The 21,188-nt window shown below is 52.9% G+C and overlaps 5 protein-coding genes across 5 annotated transcripts; 4 read left to right on the forward strand and 1 right to left on the reverse strand.

Moving 5' to 3' along the window:
* The first annotated feature begins 497 nt into the window (after positions 1-497).
* On the forward strand, positions 498-2,805 carry B0H65DRAFT_200202 (velvet factor-domain-containing protein). Its single transcript, XM_062821771.1, has 3 exons — positions 498-621; positions 807-1,109; positions 1,165-2,805. Exons 2-3 carry the CDS (start codon positions 944-946, stop codon positions 2,646-2,648), a joined length of 1,650 nt encoding a protein of 549 aa, XP_062681846.1. The 5' UTR covers positions 498-621; positions 807-943; the 3' UTR covers positions 2,649-2,805.
* A 3,342-nt stretch (positions 2,806-6,147) lies between these two features.
* On the forward strand, positions 6,148-8,908 carry B0H65DRAFT_200268 (uncharacterized protein). The gene has a single exon (XM_062821773.1). It carries the CDS (start codon positions 6,291-6,293, stop codon positions 8,643-8,645), a length of 2,355 nt encoding a protein of 784 aa, XP_062681847.1. The 5' UTR covers positions 6,148-6,290; the 3' UTR covers positions 8,646-8,908.
* Positions 8,909-9,781, forward strand: B0H65DRAFT_200264 (uncharacterized protein). Its single transcript, XM_062821772.1, has one exon. It carries the CDS (start codon positions 9,172-9,174, stop codon positions 9,631-9,633), a length of 462 nt encoding a protein of 153 aa, XP_062681848.1. The 5' UTR covers positions 8,909-9,171; the 3' UTR covers positions 9,634-9,781.
* A 2,840-nt stretch (positions 9,782-12,621) lies between these two features.
* On the reverse strand, positions 12,622-15,305 carry B0H65DRAFT_427146 (bifunctional 6-phosphofructo-2-kinase/fructose-2,6-bisphosphate 2-phosphatase; the record flags this gene model as incomplete). The annotated part of the gene is made up of 4 exons (XM_062824667.1): positions 12,622-13,479; positions 13,537-13,698; positions 13,758-14,466; positions 14,626-15,305. 4 exons carry the CDS (start codon positions 15,303-15,305, stop codon positions 12,622-12,624), a joined length of 2,409 nt encoding a protein of 802 aa, XP_062681849.1.
* Positions 15,306-19,366: 4,061 nt separating this feature from the next.
* On the forward strand, positions 19,367-20,910 carry B0H65DRAFT_200412 (cytidine deaminase-like protein). The gene is made up of 2 exons (XM_062821774.1): positions 19,367-19,724; positions 19,797-20,910. The coding sequence occupies exons 1-2, from the start codon at positions 19,531-19,533 to the stop codon at positions 20,848-20,850; spliced, it is 1,248 nt and encodes a 415-aa protein (XP_062681850.1). The 5' UTR covers positions 19,367-19,530; the 3' UTR covers positions 20,851-20,910.
* Positions 20,911-21,188: the final 278 nt, after the last annotated feature.

The following is a 21,188-nucleotide window of genomic DNA, read 5'->3' on the forward strand; positions in this document are numbered from 1 at the left end:
CCGTACTTACCTACCCAGGTCGTACGAGTAAGACGGTGACAGTGCTACGGTCCTGGCTGCAGTCGAGTGGTCGCCCCAAAGGCTTGGAACAATACGTGGACGTCCGTTCCAGAGAGGTTCGCCGAGTTTGCGGGCAAGCGACCAATAGCAGCAGTCCCAAGGCGGTCGCACTTCACACAGCTCATACCCGTCGCTCTGGTTTCTGGGATCTTTGGGTCCGTAGTCCAGTCCCATAGAGGTAGCGATAGCCCACCCACGGTCACCACCCCCATTCCATCCGCCATCCACCCCATCCAGTAACCCATTCGTCTGCTCTTCGTCCAGCCAATCCCTCAGCTCCCCCAGGCCCATCCCCCCACCACAATCCACTCCCAGGCCGTCCCTGTTTTGTTCTGTCGGTAGCGCTTCCACCTGCTCCTCTCGCTTCCCCGTCGTTCAATCCTCGTCCGCCCCGTCGTCTTTTGGTCGTCTTTACTTCCTTCCATCTTTTCTCAACACATTTCCGACCCAGAAGCGACGACGGTCTGCTCCAAAACCATCGACGTTTGCATCAAAAAATTGATTCCGACGTCAATCTGCCAGCAATTTTCTTTGCTTGGTTTCCTGCCGCAAGGTCACAGGGTGAGTGGCAACTGCACGTCTTGTGCATCGCATCAATCCAAGCGCTGTCATGGGACTCACTTGCTGCGGCCCGTCTCATCATTCCCACGCGCAGCGCCCCAATAATTGCAGTCCAGTCTCTGCGTGTGGAAGATTCTGGTCGCATCAAATTCGCGAATAATGACGCTGATTATGGCAAGTTCTAGTTCAAGACCAAAGCCCCTCCCCGGCGATCTGGGCAGTAATCACCCATTATCAGCATTGTGGGATTGCAAAGTAGGATCATAAAAACGGAAATCGCTCAGGACCTCGGTGCTGCAAATTGGTTGTTGAGGTGGACAGTATGGGTGCTCAGGTTATCGCCGCTGCCTCCAACGGCCTCTCTCATGACGATGAGCCCGTAGCCAGTGTCAGGAGTCGCATAACTAGAAGCGGCCGAAAGCTATGGTATTCCCTGAGGGTCGTCCAAGAACCCCTGCGTGCGAGAGCGTGCGGTTCGGGCCCTAAATGTAAGTGCCAGAGTCAAGAGCCGGATCGCTGGCGGATCGTTAATACTTTTTTCAGCATCCGCCGACCGTCGCCCCGTGGACCCGCCTCCGGTCGTGGAGCTGCGCATCTTCGAGGGTGAATCTTTTGAGATGGCCCAGGAGAGGGATGTCACCTTCCAGTATAACGCCAACTTTTTCCTCTATGCCACGCTCGAGCACGCCCGTGTTATGGCCCAGGGTCGTCTCCAGACCCCTTCGGCCAACACACCGCCTGTGCTGACTGGCATGCCTGTCTCCGGCATGGCCTATCTTGACCGACCCAAGTTGGCCGGCTACTTCTTGTTCCCGGATTTGTCTGTTCGCCACGAGGGTCGCTATAAACTGACATTCAACCTGTATGAGGAAACCAAGGAGGACAAGGATAAAGACCCCCAAGACCCCAAAGCCCCCCAGGACGGCTCACCAGGATCCTTCGACTTCCGAATGGATATCAAGTCCCATGACTTCGTCGTCTACAGCGCCAAGAAGTTCCCCGGATTGACTGAGAGCACGCCTCTTAGTCGTACCGTCGCCGAGCAAGGATGCCGCGTTCGTATCAGGCGTGATGTGAGGATGAGACGTCGCGATGGAAAAGGAAACGGTGGTGGTAACGACTATGAGAATGGCGAGGAGGAATATCGGAGGGCCAGGAGGACCGCCACACCCGACACTGCGAAGCAGGAAGCCTACCGACAAAGATCGACGAGCGGAAGCACCGAGAGGACGCCCTACTCCGCCATCAGTGATCCTCAACGCCGGCCTTCGATGGCTGACTACCCCCCTCAATACGCCGCTCAGACACCGACATCCGGAGGCCATCTGGGATTTTTGGGAGGAAACACACATCACCAATATCCTGCTCAACCACCACCACAAAGCTTCGCCCAACCTCACTCGGTTCCCCCATCGCCCGTCTACCCCACGAGCCAAGGCGCACCTTATCAACACCAACCGTCCTCCTACCCTCCGCCACCACCGCCCCATCAGTCGCTATACCAGTCCGAACACCAACCATCGCGGACCTATGCGCCCATCAACCCCGCTCCTCGTCACGACAGCATCCACCAAAGTACAAAGGCATACAGACTGCCGCCGCTCAGTAGTGTGGCCGTCCCTCCTCCTCCTACTCAGCCGCCTCACAGGTCCCTGCATGTGCCTCTACCTCCTCTGAAAGTCGATCACCTTCCCTCCGCCAGCCACAACCACCACCCAATGGTCAGCCCCAGCAACATGGCTGCTCCGCCTTACCCTCGTGCCTATTCCGTTAGCAACAGCGGCGGTCCCACAAGTTCTGGCGGCTACAACTACCTTCCGCCGCCTCCTCCTCCGCCTCCGCAGGTCGCTGGCTCGAAGCGTGCGCACGATCAGACGTTCAGGGCCGATCCCGAAATGAGGCGGTACCAGGATGGGGCGCGCGAGCGGGGGGAGACTTTGGACGACATCGAGCCGTTTCCCATTTTCAAGTATAGGCGTGCTGACGGCAGCGTTGAGTGCAAGCAGGCGGACATTGGCGGGTATTGAGGATGAACCATATCTTCATGGGTGTTCTTTACTTTGTGGGTATCTTGTTGAGGGTCGATCAAGGGCTTTCCGGAGTACTGAAACTGAGCGAGTTCCGCACACAGTAACAAGTTTCTTCTTGAATGGCTTGTTGGGGTTGTTGCTGCTGAGCTAGGTGTTGAGGCGTTTAATCGGCTGCGGCGCCGGGGTTTTGAGGGGTTTTGACCCAAATTTGGCTTCGGTTTCGGTTTCTAAATAATGGTTTCTCATTCGGTCCGGGTTCGCTCGCGCAAATTATGTCTTGATCTTTTTCTGTCATCTGTCTGTCCAGTCTGTCAGTTTGTGGTGTCCTTTTCTTGTCTCGTCTTGACTACCGACCATCGCACAAAAATTTCTCTGCTTGTTTGGATTAGGGTTTGAATGTCGTTGAATGCTGTACGAGTTTGGCTACACACGTGCTCTGGGCATAGCCCACAGAGACGCATTGAAGCATGCACGCATATACTTGGTACATGCAGAAGTTGGATGCTGAGGGATCTTGGCTGCACATATACCACCAGACCAAGCTGTTGGCGTTGAAGAAAAAAGCTAGAGACATCACTGCTACTACATACGTTCCTTCTTGACATTTCTCTCTTCTTCTCTCTTATGTTCTCTTCACCTTGTCTTCTCCTTTTTTTTCTGTCTACATACTTGTTCAGGTTATAAATCGGGTTTCATAAGGTGCGCGGGATCCAATCGGAATAGTCAACAGTCAAGTCGTATGGAACGACAAGAAGATAGGAATCCAAGGTTATTAGTTCAAGATGAAAGTGCCGAACTTACTGTAGAAACTCGGAAAACTCAGAATGACACTGCAGGGTTGAAGGTGTCCGGTGATCATGTCTCTGCCTAGGCATTGACAACTGCAACACAACTGGCATAACTCCCGCCAAGCGTCCTATAACCCAGCGTCAGAGCCATTCTGAGTTTCCCGAGCATCTACGGTATAGTGATCGGCGAAACAGACCTTTCGGCGAAATCCGAAGCGCGGCCGGAAGGCGCCCAGACTTAGATCGGCCTGGCATAATCCAGGTTGACGGTAGATTGATGCCAGGACATCGCTTCAAATCCAACAATGTGATGCGAAGCATATCAAATAGCCCGTGGACAATGCATGTTTCTTCGACACGGCCGATGTTCCTGGTTGGATTTGCGGCTACCACTTGGGTCCGACTGGCTCATGTGTGACTTTCGAGATTGTGATGGCATATGCAAAGAGCATCTGTTATCGCAACATAGATGTACCACTTTGAGGAACCGACTTTTGCCAGCTTTGGTTACTTGTAACCTTTTGCAGGAACATGGACCGGATAGTGAAGTGGTCTGCCGGTGTCGTGACAGAGATCAGCCAGTTGTGTGATAGTTAACTGAAAGAAGCTCCAACCTTAGCATGGGACGAGACAGGAAGAAAAGCCACAAAACCATAGAAGAGACGAAAGGTAGAAAAACAAATACGGGAAAGAAACCCAAAAGGGAAAAAAAAAAAAGAAAAAAAAAAAAAGGTTGGACAGAAGATAGAAACCAAGATGAAAAGCTCGGCCGAGGTGGAGACGAAAGAAAAAGGAAAGGAAAAAAAGGAAGAAAAAAAAAACTTGGCTGTAGAGTGGTAATCGGGTCCGCCTAGGCTTGTTTAGTTTCCCCAAGTTAGCGAACGTTCACCTACCTGATCTGCTGATCCATGATCAGTGGAGTTAGGTTTCGCTCGGACAATAAAAGACGACTAGTTAGTACGGCAACCAGAACCGCCATGGGACATTCCACCGAGATGAAAAAGGGGACATTAGTAGGACATTAGGTGTGTCGCGCATTGCGGCCTTTTTTTTTTTTTTTGCGAGAATCAAGATCATCGAGGTCCGAGCGGCAATCGGATGTTGAACGGGAAGGTTTCATATCGGCGTTTTGTTTTGTTTATGATTTTTTTTTTCGAAGCTCGGCGATAGCCAGTTCATAAGTTTCCTCGTTCCGCTCGGTAAGATATGATCTTCTCAAGCTCGGATGTATTTGGGAAAATCACGATGTAGCTATGTCGTGCAGGAAATTTCATCTGCCTTCCGTCGTGTAGGTATGTATCGAAACTGATCTCCTTGGGTAATACCGTTGTAGATGGTCATTCCCAGAAATGAATGTTAAACCCGCGCACATACATTCATTCACGCACGGGTTCGCTCACCTTTCTGAGCGTGGTGGCTGCATTGAACTGGAACGGGCCTCGGACGGGCTGCAGGGCCGTTGACCGTGGGCCAGTTGATCGGTGATCGTTCAGCCGGGCGGGTATATGTACCTCGGGGCAAGGTACTTGGGTCTGTATGCTATCGTGGTGGCCGCGTCGGACGGTCACAACGGACGGTGAACGCCAACCAACAAAGCCTCCGAGTCTCTTCCTCTCGGGACACTTGGTGTTTGGGAGCAGTTGCCTTTGGTTGCTGTGAAAGCGCACCATTGTGCGACGATGGTGTCACGGGCGAAACGCCCCTGGACTGGCTCCTGAAGATATGGGCGCCTCCAGACACCCAACCCATTCACCATTCGAGAACGGAAACAACATGTCGTCCCAAGAACAGGAGGAACTGTGGCACTTGTGCAGTCAGCAGCATGGAAGCCAGATTGCAATTGCAGCAGGTCACCGGCGCAAGTTGCTACCGCTACCCGCAACGGCACGCGAGGCCAATGCAAAGCATATCACCTCTCCGCCGGGCTCCCGGGGGCCATGCGCTCTGTCATCCATCTGCCCCCCTGGGCCCCCCTGGCCCTGGCCTGCCTGATGGGGACTGATAGACGTTCGTGATGGACAGTGGCCCGCTACTGACCCGCTACCAGACGGGGCCGCCGGGGGTCTCAATGGGGTGCAATGGGTGATCCTCCTGCTCCAGTCCACCGCAAAAATGACCAGACCCAAGCCCCGAAACACTGTGAATATTTGTCTCATTTTTCCAAAACATGGGAACCAGATTGAGTGAAAAAGTGATCCGAGACACTGGTTTTCCATTTCAAAGCCGCACAAGCAGGGAAAATAAAATGAGGCATCCCCACCTTTTCATTGGCCTTTGTCCTCTTTTTCCCCAGGTTTTCCATGGAACAGGGGGGCAGCCAGGTCTGCCAGGTCTGCGCAGGCCAAGAGACGGGACTCAGCGGCGGGGACACCAAGGCACAGCTGGCCGGCCGCTGGGCGCCCTGATTTGATTTGTTTGATTCGGCCTTGCCCGGCTGCGAGCTTCCTGGAAACGCAGGAACAGGACCACGGGCGGACACCCTAGCGGACACCAGGGCACACACCCACCGGAGTGCTGCTGGGCTTGCTGGGGGTGCAGCTCCGGCTGCTGGGGGGGAACGATAGTTCGGACGGTCTTCTCTCCTTTTTGGCGCCAAAAGTAAACAAAACCCACTCAATCGCCTGGCACCACCCACGTCCGCGGTTCCCCCAACCTCCCATAACGCCCACCACCGCCTTTTCGATATCCACTCGCTCACCGAATAAACCACTCATTCGTCAGCCGGCACTCCTTTAAACGCACACAAAACCTCGCCGAAGCCGCGTGAGCGAGTCCGCTTCGCCCGACGAGGAGCGTTGCGATTTCTGCTGGTAGGTGTCTGTCGCCTGTTGCATGACACGCCGCAACCAGAATGCCGCATCGCCTCTCCCCATGCACGCTGACATGTTCACTGATCGACTCTCCTCACGATAGCGAACAGCAGACGACACTAGCCAGCCTGGACCCAAGCAAGCCCTCCGCCGACCGATTTGGTCGCCTGCTACGGTCCGCAAGGGCGCGATTCCGTTCGCACCTGCGACCCAAGAAGAACGACAAGACGACGGTCGCCCCACAAAAGAGGGAATTTGTTAACTTCTCGAGACCGACTACAATGGCGTCGTCCCGTCCACCACAGTCACCTGCCATCGGCCCCGGCGGCCACAAGTTGAACCACACCTCCTCGGCCGCTAGCTTCAGCCGATTTGTTGAGGGTTCAATGAACGACCGTGTTTCCGCTGCCCCGCCGCCATCATACCTGGAGGATATGGACGTCGAGGAATACGAGCGACAGTTTGTTGGCACGCCGGCCACCGAACACCCTCCAACCATGGAGCGACACCACACCCGTCAGACCACTTATACTACTTATACTGCTTATGAGCCTTCCGCACCTCCACAAGAAAACGAGCAGGAAGAACAGCAGACGCCGGTGCAGCCTCCGATGGGTCACAGTCGCAGCAAGAGCAAGTTCCTTCTCTCGCCGTTATGGGATGGCGTCCGCGAAAAGTTCAGCCTGAGTCGTAGCAAGTCTTGGGGGGGCCTGGTGAGCGGCAAAGACGCAACGGGACGGCCCTCTCTGAACACTCAAGCAGACAGCCGATCGTCGATACACCGTGGTCGAGGCTCAACCATGACGGCGCCTTGCACCCCAGCTGTCGAGACACCACCTCCCGTACCGCCTGTGCCTGTCTTTAGGGGAGCAGCCGCAGCGCTGGCGACGCGCGATCAAGAGGCGGCGAAGGAAGCAGCCAAAAAGTTCTCGGCCGCCGATTACCCCACTAAGGAAGAGGTGATGGAGAGTTACAAGAACTTGGTGGCATCGGGATTCTTTGAGCAGCACGCTATTCACGGCACCAGACATCCCCTTCGAGCCGCCCAAAGCGCGGGCACCGTATTGAGTAACAGTCCAAACCGACATGACAGTGTTAGTCTTAGGGCTCGCGCCGCCACCACTGCTTTCCCCAGTCGTCCCTCGCCAGTACCCAGCCGACCAGAGTCGCCAGCTGAGGACCTGAAGCCCTTTGCCGAACACCTGGCCCAGAAACACCAGAACAATGATGAAAAGAAGTTGCATGCTATTTTCACCGGCTTCCATCGCAAGACAGCGTCAGTACCCGTTAACAAGTCGATGGCCCCACCTCCTCTTCCCTCGCCTTATAGGGAAGAGCCAACACGTACAATTGGTTCTGCCTTTGTAAACGACTATTTTCATCCACAAACTGATCCGGTGACTGCCCCAGACTCGCCTTCCCGCGGAACGAAGCGCGGTACTGATCCCAATGGTAACAACATTGAGACCAACGTCGACTACGGCTCGATCCGCAAGCTGGCCAAGAAGTTGAGGAAATCACAGTCGAAGATCGAGTTTGATGAGCGACCTTCCTCGCCAACCAAGCCCCGTACGTCCATGTCAAGCTTTCGATCCGTCGCCGCGTCCGTCATGTTCGGCTCCAAGGATAAGGGGAAGACCAGGGAGAGCATGGAGAGTAGGCCAACCACGAGCGCTGGGTTGAAGGGTAACTTTTTGTCAGAAGAAGGCGCTGCCTTTTTCTTCTCTCCTCCTCGCCAGGCCAACGGCTTGGACGAGGCGATGTCCGTTGCCACTCCGGTCCGCCCTGGCCAGGCAAGGATAACCAAGGTGCCCAAAAGGCCGGCTTCCTCATCTTCGGGAAAAGGGTTTCTCGGCTTTGTTCGCAGGCGTAATAGTGTCAGCCACAAGTCCCAACGAGGCGTAGAAGAGCAGTCGACAAGGAGCCATCGTCCGAGCGCGAGTGAAGCAATGCCAATGACGACAAATACCTACGTACATGTCAATGGCTATCAAAGAGAGGAGGACAGCATGGATCTTACAAGGGATGGGGACGAGGATGATGCTATGACCATCGACTCTCCTGAGCCTGAGTACCAACTGGCACCAACATCGGAGCGACCAGAGACTCCTCAACGACCATCAACCGGGAACTCGACAACAACACCCGTCAGCATACCTAGATTTCACTACCCGAAGCCAACACAGCAGCCCCAGGGCTCATCACCACTAAAAACCAGGTCACAGCCCAACCGTGCGCCACCACCAGTGCCTGGATATGGCCTTGGCGGCGAGCTGGTGGCCAAGAAGGAGAGAAACTCGGGCGACAACGGAAGTGTAAGTGGTATTGTCAGCCACCGCGATTCGGGCCTGGGCGAAGCAGGAGAGGATGTTGAGAATATTCACAGGGTATGGTGATTGAGGATGGTGCGAGACGGACAACCGACGATAACGACTCCATCGGACCATGCGCAAAGCGCAACATGATGTTGGATAACCAACAATCGAAGGGCTTCGATGTGGTGTGGCGAGTGAGTGTACCTGTGAAAGTGGGCGGGACAGGAAGAGAATTCGAATTCGGATTTGGAGAGAAATGGAATACTTTCTCTTTCCTTCCGAGTTGAAGGATTCGGTCCCGTCTCTGACCCACTACCTTACACACCGCACTGCCCGCATTCATCGCATGGCTCCTTCCAACAATTGGGATGACTCGCATCTTCACAACGCGATCCTTCCTTCCCTCCCTGCTTCCTTCCTTCACGACGAAACATCTTTGCCAACCGCCGATCATCGGACCATACCATAATAGCGTCCATCGTCTTCATCATTGATCACGATAGAGTTTTCTTCGATTTTCTTCCAGCGTCTTTTTGTTCGACTTTCGGTACTAGTACATTAGGCAGTACTACTCGAATCCTCTTACCGATTGACCGGCGGCGCGGCAATGATGTTTTGTCTTGAGGAACGAGTCTCTTCTTCCTGGTGGGTCTCCTTGCCTGGGAAAAGAGAAAAAAGGAAGCAGAATGGGTGCTCAATGGTGATGATTGTTGGTGTCAGTATTGGTGGTGACTTGGGTGGCTATGGCTTCCCTTGTCACGTCTGTTGTTTCTCTTTTCTTTTCTACTCTTTCTTGATGAGATATGACGATGTTATGACCATAGTTTCTTTTGTTTTTTCGTTTATCGTTTCGTTTTGTTCGTTACCTAGCCTAGCGTTTACCCAAAAGGAGCGATGGGCGAAGGAAGATGGGAGGATGAATAGGAGACGTGTGGCTTGGTGGTATATACAATCTGAGGGCGGACATGGAAGTTGGTATAATTTGTGTACGACGGATGTTTACTACTGTTCAAACCTGAAAAGGGTGGATGAAGGAATGTCCTCACTAGTTACAGTTATATCATATTGATCATGTCTTTGCGCCCAATCTCATTCTCGCTGAACGGCACACATGGTGTTTGGGTAGATGTTTTTGTTTGCTGTATAGTACATGCTCTTTCGCGACATCGCAGCAGTTAATCTTCAAACCCATCAGCGAACCCAGATTCTCACAAGATACCAACCAGCAACTGAGTTGCATCCTCGACTTTGCACCCAACAGCCTCAGGCCAAGGAATTAAGCCAGCCACTGCAAGATCCAGTACACCATTCGGCACCTCCCCTAGACCTACGGGACGTTGCTTACTTTCCATCCGTCAGCATCATTCATCCCACACCACCCCACCGCTCCGACGCAGCGGTACCTCTACAGACTACACCCGGGACCCTGGAAAACGAAGCGGGTCCAGGTCCAAAGGGGATCTGAGGGTGGACCCACTCCAGTGAGGTCATTCCCAGCCTCAGGGTCCATCCAAGTCTAGCCAGTTCAACCACCAACCTAGGGTGCGTAGAGGTAGATCCGATGCAGCGGTGAGTTCGGATCGCTCCGGGTTTGCAAACGAAAAGAATGGCAATGGAAAGAACTAAAGATAGGAGCAATTACGTATGTGCATATGGATGGATGTATACGTTGAGACTGTTGGGAATGCCAAAGTAGTGTAACTGGAAGTGCTGAACAAGGACGGACCCCAACTACTAGTAAAGCTCCCTGAACCCAGCCCCCAATCCCTACACCGTCGAATGGAACATGGCTCAGCTCAGCTTAAACATCAGCTGCCATCAGAGTCCAGGTCCAGGGCATTTATCCCTTTTCCTCCCTTTTCCTTTTTCCTTCCACCGCTAAAAAACCGGCGGAGCTGAAAATAACCGACTAGTAGCGGACCTTGTCCGCGAGCCTCAAAGGTTAGGGTGCAGTGCCGCCGGACTTTCCCAACTTGGCGGTCCAGTGACCGTTCAAATGCCCCTAGATTACACAACCTGAACCTGAACAGAACCGACGAACCGAACTGAATCCCGGAACCCCGGTAAGGATGTCTAGTGTATGGTATGTCCGTCATAGGCGATATAGTCCGGCTGTCCTGGCGGAGCTGGTTAGCTGGTGGTCGTGAGGCTGGTAAGCTGGGGGGTCATAGTATGGGATCTACGCCGCATGTCATCCATCGGTGAATCCCCTGGAGCCCCCTAACGCAATATACGCACAGTTACGTCAAGTTGGTATCCTCCGGAGCTATACTTGGAAGTCAACATATTTTCACTGAAAACCGTGTCTGTAAATGATGATTCCTCCTCTCAACCTGTTCTGCTGCTTAAGATTCAGGAAGAAGACGGGCGAGGTAGAACTACCGTTAAACAAAAGGAGATAGCAATGAACTCAACCTCCTCGGGCGAGGTCTTGTTAGCGCGAAAACGGTAGTCAGCGCATGCAGATTTGGTATTCAGCGCATCCAACAGAAGGCCAAGTCTCCAACTCAGAATTGAAACATTTCAACCAAAACAACCGTCAGAGTTTCGCTTCCTTTTTGGTATTCCCTTCCAAAGCTTCCTCTAAAATCTTTTACCCTCTTTTCAAAACTACGATTAAATAAAATAAGTGCAAAGTGTTCACGCAAATGTCAGTATTGAAGAAAGTGGTTTTGGCCCCTTATCTTAGCGTACCTAGGTAACGAAAAATAGGGTAATTTAGGGTTAGACAAAAAATTCCCTAGAACTAAAGTACTTGGGGCTACTTTGATACTATCTTCTCGATATCCTCTTTCGCCAAAGGCTTTTTCTCTTCGTTAGCTTTGGGATCGGGGTTTTCCTTGTCGCTCGAGTCGGACATTCTTACACGCGTATACTTTTTCCTTATCGCTCGAGTCGGACATTCTTGCGCGTGCATACCGTGACTTTTGAGGTTTTTGGTGGTGCAAGTGATGGTGCACGTTACTTGGGCATTTTTTTGTAGTTGGATGCGCTGACTACCAAATCTGCATGCGCTGACTACCGTTTTCGTTGTTAGCGTAGTGTTGTAGTGTAGATCTGCGCTAAATGGTGGAGTTACAGAAGGTGAGGATCCCGGGGTACATGCGTAGTCAGGGTGGCGGCGCTGTGGTGGACTGCCGTGGTGGAAGGTCTTGAAGTAATGGATGTGGAGCCGATGATGATGATGCAGTTTTCATCGGTCACGAGGGGATGGGTAGAAGCATGAAAGTCGTTATATAATCGGGATATAATGGTATCTTGTAGGGTGGTGCATTCGAGAAGCATATTGTGAATACTTTTCCGTTGGGAATAGCATCGTCGGATTAGAGCTGTACTTTCCCTATGCATATGATCTCCAGTACCACAACATATGCAGGTGTGAATAAATGTAACATGGATTTCTGAAAGCAGCAAAGAAGAGTTGAGATATGTACGTATGGTACAGTATAGTAGAACAAATTTGTGTTGCGAGCGACAGAACTCCACGAGAGCAGCACGGGTCCCATAACACCGGCTGCTGCTAACATTCCTCGCTTTTGGTTGAAACAGAGCAACAACGTAAAAAAAGTTCAGGAAGTCAAAAAGGTAAGAATGAGTAATACATGTATGAATTCATCGATCGATAAAACTCAAAGCCATGATGATATCTTGTCCGTCCTCGACGGTAAGAGTGGTGACAGATATTGACTACCAAAAACGCCGTCTCCGCCAAAACCCCGATGAATTCCCAAAATACAGAACCTGAACCCCCAAAGATAACGATGATAAAAGTACTCGACCTGCAGAATGGTTTCGAATCTCCTCGGCCCCTTTTCTTTGTTGAACATTTCTTGAATGTGTTCGCGCCGTTCCAAAAATGCCACAAAAGCCCAGTTGTTCATCCATAATTCCATCAAGGTCATCAACTTCGCATCGCCTGCCCTGTCCTAGGATATACCGTTTTGCGCCAGCTGTGTGACCACAGAATAAAACAAGAAAAGGACCAAACCCTTAGACGCCAACATATATAAAAATGAATCAACGCATAGACAAACACGCCAACTGCTTCCGGACTCTCTCAGTTGTTCCTGTCGGTAGTCCTTTGAGGTCTGTAGTTGGGCAATTCCTTAAACCACCCCTGTGCCTCGTCGTACTTGTAGGCATGGAACTCGATTCCGTACGGCTTCGGCTCGATAGCGTAGAGCATGCCCAACGGGACATCCAGATCGGCGATGGATTCCCTCGTCAAGTCCATGAAATATGCCATCAAGACACGGCAAACCGAACGGTGTCCAACGATGAGGACGTGGTCGGTGATGCGTTCGATTTCGCGTACCATATCACGCAACCTACTTATGACTTGTAGGTACCCTTCACCGCCGACACCAGGATAGATATAGTGAAGCTTATCCTTAGACCGCTTCTGGTACTCCTCGGGATACTGCTGCGCAATCTCTTCGTAAGTCATACCCTCGAATGTGCCGGCATTGAGCTCATTTAGCATTTCCCATTGCTTGACGTCGTAGTCGTCATCGGCATCGAAATACTCGGCAGACTCGATGCTGCGTTTGAGCATCGAAGTCCAGACACAGAAGTTCTTGTCGTCCAACTCCTGATACAGTTCGGGGTACGGAGGCGTGTGGTCGCCGGGTGCTGGCGGGAATGTCGACGACGCTATCTTGTTCTTCTGCTCGATAAGCCATTCCTTACGCTTAAAGGTGATGAAGTTGTAGAGAGCCTGGGCGTAGTAGTGACCACGTTCAGTCAGACCCGAATCGCCGCCCAACTTGTGCAGTTGGTTGTCCTGGCTCTGACCATGTCTAGTGATCCATATCTGCCTAGGTGCGAGGTTGAATGTGGTCAGATATGAAGCGATGCCGGCCGTCAAGAAGCCTCGGAGTCTATGGTGGATAACTTTCCGGCCCACGTCGATCATCTTGGGTATGTTAGCACAAGATCTGAAACGGCACGTCTTGATCAAGAGTAACCATACCTGAATGTACTGCAAATCATTATCTTCCTCCCACTTGCCGAGCGGCTCGTAAGCACTTTCGTATGCTTTAACACGCTCTCGGAAATCCGCAAGTGATTGGTGGGGATCCTTATCCTTGTAGTCAGGACCGGCAAGCTTCAAGCGCATATTCGCCTCCAAGAGCTGTTGAATTGGTTAGTCGAGGGCTTCATCAAAACAGCAAAAAGCGCAAATAAGCTCACATTTTGATCGTGACATATGCTCTCGATGAAGAGGATGCCCAGTTTGGGCTCCCTTTGTTGAATATGTTCGACAATAAGCTTTCTCCGATGGACATTGCTGTTGGTGGCATCAAGGATGCCCACGGATCCGCCCTGATGCAGGAGGTAGTTCAGAAGCTCATCGAGGGTGTCAATAGCGACCTGCTCACGGAGCTTCGCTGCAGTCTCGTTCTTCGGGTCGAAGAATTTTGCTGACTGATCGATTGGCTCATTGGGGGCCGAATCATCTCGGTGCTCGTTCAAGTCCAAGGTTGTCGGTTCATCCTCTTCCAGCGTAATCTTAGGGGCATCCTTGCCTTTTAGGAGGATGGTGGCTGCTCTCTTGGGCGCGTCGTGGGGATCGTGGTCATCGTGGCCATCCGCCGAAGTCGGAGCAGGCTGATCACCCTTGCCAGTGACGCCAGCGGCGATACGTCGGCGGTTCCCCACATTGAAGATCTTTGTGTTATGTTGCTGCCATGAGAGGTAGCGCTGAATTTTCTTGGTAATGTAGGATTTTCCTCTTGCTGGCAGGCCGACCATGATGACTACCAACTTGGCGGCAACATCTCGTTCGGGAATTCTGCCATCAGGAGAAACCCTCGATCGGGTCATACCCGGAATGTTAAGCGTCGTGGCATGTGGTCGTATCCTGGGTGTTACCCAACCCGAGTTCTGTCGTATGGGCGGGCTATAGCAAATTACAGTTAGCTTTTGTGAGTCAAGCGCGAACCCCACATCATCACCAACTCTGATCGTTGGGATGCACCACCAGAGTACGCGCATAGAAAGTGTATGAAAACCAAAACGGAAGACAAGTCCAGCCTTATGCGGGGTGGGTTACACATACATTCGCGGCGATCCAGGAGCTGTAGAGGGTATGCTCTGGCTGTAAGGGGAGTTGTAAGCTATTGGGTTATGCTGACCAGTGAAACCAATACCACCGACACCACCGTCCAAGTCATTGAGCGATCTTAACGCATGTGAGAAGGCAACAGCGGGGGCCGGTAGGAGGGTGTCATGATGTTCTCTCTCATGATCTTTTTGCTGGCTGTTGTCTTGTTGTTGTCGATTCGAGGGAGCATTGACAGAGATCGTCGGCGACGAGGGAGTGGTTGCGGCGGAAGCCATGAGTTGACCCTTCATGGCCAGTTTTCGCAGCGACTCCGGGGGCGACGAGGTCCGGCCAAAGTCTTTGTGAGAGGAAAGGTCAGCCAAGTTTCCGGATGCGGGTGTGCAAGAGGGTGCGGAGGTGGAAGCGCTGAGAGGATGAGAAGTAGCCTGGGTCTGCACGAGAGCCCAGAGTAAATAGCTAGAAGGGTGGTGGTGTTGGTGATGTTGGACCGGATAATAACCTTTGCTTGGAAGAGTGCCGGTGGAAGTTGGTCTGTCGGGAAGATGTGTGAATTCGGGGGAGGACGATAGGGACTCGGATTGCGGTGTCATCGACGTTGGGGTATCTGGCGGCGTCGGCGTGGACCACTTGCGAGTGCCCGTGGCTCGTGGAGAAGGCACGGTTGGAGTGTCCATCCAGATTTTTGGAAACGGTGGTGAGGTGGTGAGCTCGGATTGACGTATTTGGCTTAAGCTGCTGCGACCGAGAGGGTCAAACTGGTTGCGTAGGTTGGTGTGCGAGGGCGTGCCACTACAGGGCGAAGGAACGCTTGTGTTTGGTGTGCTGGGGTCGATGACTGGAGCAGGCATTGGAGTCGATGTTGGGGCCGCAATCGTCTTTTTATTCCAGGCCAATCAACTTTGTTAGACCGTCAGAAAGGCCGGGGTGGCTCCACCTGGGTATTGTGGTAGATCTGGGTCAATGAGCGAGAAATCTCTTTTTTAGCACTCAGCAGACCTCAAGTCAAGGCCGAGCGGCGGCGATGGGTGTTGTGCTGTGGTTGTAACGATGTTTCCTTGGAGGGGCCTCGAAATTTGGAGAAGGAGGGAGGTCTTGATCTGAGCACTGGCAGACAAAAAAATGTTTATATGAGGGCAAAGTTGCCACTATGTCGGGCATAAAGAGCCCGATGAGCGACTAGCCGCGACTGGATGATGATAAATGCGGTACTGAGTGAGTACAATTTTGAGTTTTGAGCAAGGGCAGAGGACCAGACCTGCTCCCGCGTGGAGAAAGAATTCAAAGGTGGATGAAGTCGTCAAGGGGCTCCACTATGCCAGACGGGGACCCTAGAGCCGGCTGGAGGGGTGTCGACGTCTGCGGTGCTGCAGGTGGACGTCGTGCGTGGGATGCACTTCCTGTTAGGGCCAGAGGGCCGGGTGCTGTCAGTGTCAGGAATGCGCTAGCAATGGGGTGATGACTGGACCCTCGGTCCCATTCTCATCAAAGAAAAACCTGAACTTGTTGAATCGGCATCTCACCACAACCATGAACCGCCACACTGTACCCAATGACGACTTCTGTTCGTCCTCGCCAGCGCAGCAGCTCTACCGGGGGGCTGCGCAACGCCAAGCACACCTTGAAATTAACGCTGTTCCACGCAACGGACAAATGACGGCTAGAGAGTCGCGGTATAAGTCGATCCAGCTCGGATCGAACCAAGGCTGACTGCTTTCGACACGGAACTGCAATCAGGTCGAGTATGACTGCGCTCTTGTCTGCGACACTGTCAAAGGCTTGGCTGCTTGGCTATGTATGGTGTTTGCGACACTGGCGTATGGGTGACGGATCGGCTGTCTAGGGGCCTTTCTACTCGGTGATGGCTCGGGGGGGTGGTAAAGGTTCTGGGTACCGATGATGATGCTGATCTTGAATATGGTGTCCTGAAAACGGATACCTTGAGATATTTATTGCCAAGATGACACTGGGAGTGCAAGGGCGTCTTTTATCCCCTGGCCAGAGACAGCCGATGCCCTCCTCCAGTCTTTATCAGCTTGGATATGGTCAGTTCTGATTCGATTATGCGGGCATCAAAGCCCATGGGTGACACTTGTGTGCAAAGAACAAAAGCTGTCATTGCGAAGAGGCGCCATCCGTCACCACAGGATGGAGGTGCTATTGGCCAGAGAGCCAGGCAAACAGGAGCTTCACTACACACATCCATAGAAGGACGCAGTCATTACCAGACGCCTTGTTGGGATCCGAATGGCGATTAGGACGGACATGAACACGAATATAAAAGGTTGCGGATTGGTCCTGGCCGCTTTCTGACCGTGGGCGGTGGCTTCATTCTTCTCGGAATATCACCACGCTTTGTCCATGGTTTGGTCCACGGGGGTACGCAGCCCTCGGCCGTGATGGATGTCATCCAATATTGACCACGGCCAACCAAGAACAGGAATATTCCCTACGGTACTTTCCATTCTGGTCTCTTTCCGTCGGTGAGTAACTCCGCGGTTCTCGAGATGCTGGCGCTCCGGCCCTTGGTAGAGACCTGGAGAGCCAGAAACTGGAACTCTGATGGGATCCGGCTGGGCGGTGCCACAAACGGGGAGATTTGGCGGCTCAGCAGTGATGCTCCCCATCTTCGTCCGATGTCTCGTCAAGATCGCCAGGCGGATTGTATGGTGTGAGCAATATACGGAAAGGCCTCCTCCGTCTTCGGAGTTCTGATCTGTAGAGTCCGTGCAGAGGGCGTGCGTGCGTGCCACTAAGTGCGTGCGAGCGTCAAGAGATTTGTAGGTTGATGATGATGGGACGACTAAAGTGCCGTTGTACAAGCGCCGCAGTCCAACCGTGAATGATGCAAAGTGAAATAAGTTACCATGTTGCCCGTCATGGAAAATGCGCCAAAGTGGAAATCGAACCCGTTGTGGTCGCGAATGCCGCCTGCTAGATGGCCGAGTGTCCGGGAAATTCTACTTCAATCTGCATCTTGCAGCTGGATTTCACTTGCAGGTTGTCCGCTGTTGCCGACGTCGTGCTCTGGTGCTTGGCCTGTCATCTTGGGCGTCAGATATCTTGGAGGCAGGTGAGGATCAAGGACAGGTCCAAGATGGACGGGAATAGTGTAGTGTCAGGCGGCCATGATCGGTGGCATCCAAGTAAGATGGACCCCCACAGACCAGCGCCATCGTGCTGCACGACAGCGGAGTGTTCAGTTTAGACATTGGATGACGAGGCGCCACCAAGTCTAGTGCCGGTTGTGAGGGTGGTGATGCTACCGCATCCGCACAGGGTAAGAAGCTTGGCTAGCTTGGCTTCATCTCAGTTGATCTTGAGCATTCGCTCTGCTTGAGAATGATCGACGGGAAGAACAACGGGCGGCACCGCCTGTGTAATTGCCGGAGACGAGATCTTAGATTGAAGCCGCTTGGCAGCGCCCCAAGTTGCCAAAATGATGATTATTTGACTCGCCAAGACGGCTTCCTTTAATGGTAAGATGAAGAGATCTATTGGGGACCTGAAGAGTTGAAGCCACGCATGTGCGAGTGGGTGTAAGTGGACGGGCGAGGATCGACCAGAGTGATGCCAGGTTCAGATGTTTTGACATCCAAGGGAAAGAGAAGATGAAGTGGGTGTTGGTCGATATCTCTCTGATAATGAAATATCGTAAGCTTTCATAGAGGTAGCGAGAGAGCAAAATTCCATGCGTAACTCCCATCTTATCATGTCGATTAAGTGGCAGCAACCATGAAGGTTCTCACATTTCTCGATTTGTAAGGCAACCATCTCAATCTCACCAAAGTAGCACGGGCTTCATCGTCGGCTTCCAATTTGTCCAGACCAGCCAGACACTTCAAGACTAGGTCTCTTTGTAGGATATTCACCATGTGCATTACGGCGTCGTTTACCATGAATGGACTCCGCTCCTGCAGGCGTTTCTGACGTCTTCACACTCTGTCGCATAATCCCCCCAAAGAATGCTTTGATGAAGTACATATGTAGCGGCTCTGCTACACTACTCAGGCTTGTTGACCCCGCAGCATGCAGATTGACGACCCCAAGATAGCGGGGCCGGCTTCAAGGTCAGTTCAAATTTCAAAACCACAATTTTGACCAATGACAGCAATGAACAAAAGACCCTCTCGGTGCCTGCCGAAGAAGCAATCGCTGGCTGGCTGCCGTTGTTCTGGCGGGAACCCTGGTCCCGGTCTGCGCCAGTGCAGGTGGAAGTGGAATGCGGACGAAAATCAATCAGCCCGTGTTTGCGGGCACCGGCCTCCCGTCACGCGGGGTGGCCCTGACCCTGACCTTCAATGTTCGGGGAGTCGCTGTGGTGGGCTGTCCGCTGCCCGCTTAAGTGGGGCATTATTTTTTTGTCAATGGATGAGTCCGGTCCCGACCCAGACGGCGACACGACTACCCGGCCACGGGCAACGCGCACGCAAACGGGCAACAAGCGACGGCAAGCTGGAAGCGCATCTCAGTGCTTTACAACATTGCCCTGGCAGTTTGCTTTCTTCAGCTTGGACGACGACGGGAAAACATTGTCTGTTCTTTCCCGTCTCCGGACCCTCCTTTGGTCTTGCTGGACAGGTACTAGCCACTCTCACCACTATGGTTCCCTTCCTTCCCCCTCAATCGGTCCAGTCTCGCTCATTTGCCCTCGATCAAGCTCTCTTCAAGTCTCAACTTGGCCAGTTTTGCTCGACACTCTCTTCAGCCTAATCCCGAGTACCAGGCTGTCTTGCGACCCCGCGGCCACCATACCTCTACGCTCCGACCCTGAACGATCTCTACACCTCCAGTACAGCGGTTAACGACTCCGAACTCTGTACACTTTCTGTTCTCTATCCAGCCGACATTCTCCAGATATCAGAGCTCGCCGGTCAAAGAGCTCTACACACTTTTGCAAAGATGCCTCACGAGGACAAGTCCATGGGAGCAGTCCTTGCTGCACAGGATCCCATTGTCCAGAGCCTCGTACGCGAGGAAGTCGACCATGGAGTCCTTATTCCCCTCAAGACAACTCTTGAACTAAGAGACGACCATGTTACGGGCCGGGTACTGATCACCCGAACTCCCGTCAAGTCGGCGAACCCTACTATCAGGTATGTCCCCTGCTGCAGTCTCCCAAGCCCCTAATACCGCCCCGGGTCACACAAGCTGACGTTTATTGCAAGCCTCTTGCGCGACATGCTACCTGAGGAAATCGTTAAGGGCGTTCCACATCTACGCAGATGCGCCAAGCCAGGCGACCTACCCGCCCACCTCAAGACCCAATTCATGAACGAAACACCCCAGAGCCGACAGATCCACACGGGCAAATCGAACTGGATCTACATCATCCTCGGTCCCGAGTCCCAGCTGTCGCGTGACGAGCTGGTCCAGGCTCTCAAGACGATCGAGGGACTGGAAGAAGACATCTTCATCCGCAGTGTCCCTGTTCCCATGGTCGCTCCCACGTCGCAGATTCAAGCCGCCATGTGGTCCCAACACTTCTGGCCCACTCTTTACCGCAAGAATAACCCTCTTGGACCGCACCCCGCCATGGTATCCCGAAGCACAGAAGAGATTACAGACGATGCTGCGATATGGATGACACTGGCCCACCAGGTGGCCGAGCAGACCCAGGCCGCTGGTCACGGAGAACCCGTGGGAGCTTGTATCGTCCAGCGCGAGGAAGGCAACAAAGTCACCCTTGTGGCCCTTGCTGCTGACGCTCGCTGGCGCTGCCAGGGGAAGACGGGATGTACTGGGAACCCTATGGCGCATGCTGTCCTTCGTGCCATCAGCATGGTTGCCCAGAAGCTGGTGCGTTCGGAGAACAAGAGGACCGACACGTTCCAAACCCCAATTCTCGAGTTTGAGGCCTTCCAAGACAAGCCTCTTCTTGACGACGAGCAAAAGGTCTTCGAGATTGACCATCCGTCTCCTGATGGGTACCTCTGCCACGGGCTCGAGATGTACCTTACGCATGAGCCTTGCGTAATGTGCTCCATGGCCATCCTTCACTCGCGCATGGGCAAAGTCGTCTTTCGTCATCGTATGCCGTTAACGGGCGGGCTCTGCGCTGAGAACCGTGGCAGCGATCACCCATCGCTTAATGGCGCGGATGGTGGTCGTGGCCTTGGGCTGTTTTGGCGCCGAGAACTCAACTGGAGCTTGGTGGCCTGGGAATGGGAGTCCAATGGCTGTCTAAAGCCGCTGCCGGTCGACCAGATGATCCATGCCTGATGGTGTTGTAAACGAAGGAGGTGGAGTGGGTGGCAAGCATTATAGGAAACTGTTATAATCTCACGGGGTACGCTTTGGTATGCACATTTTTTGGGTTTGCGGAAACAGAAGGCAGAGGAATTAGGTAGTCCTCTCTGTCCTCTCTGTCGGGTTTGACATCATTGAACAAGCATTTTTGAGCAAAGAAAAGGGTCGGAAAACGGGGAGCAAAAGGTTACGGCGTTTAGCAAAGGTTTCATCCCCCCATCGTCCTTTTAGGTTGAGCATCAGTTGCATGGTAGCGAGAGCCCGCAAGCAGGCGTTGCGAAAGAACAGAATTACTGGACTGGCCGTTCTGG

Source organism: Neurospora tetraspora, assembly GCF_033439725.1.
Source record: "Neurospora tetraspora strain CBS 560.94 chromosome Unknown B0H65scaffold_4, whole genome shotgun sequence".
Lineage (NCBI taxonomy): Eukaryota > Fungi > Ascomycota > Sordariomycetes > Sordariales > Sordariaceae > Neurospora > Neurospora tetraspora.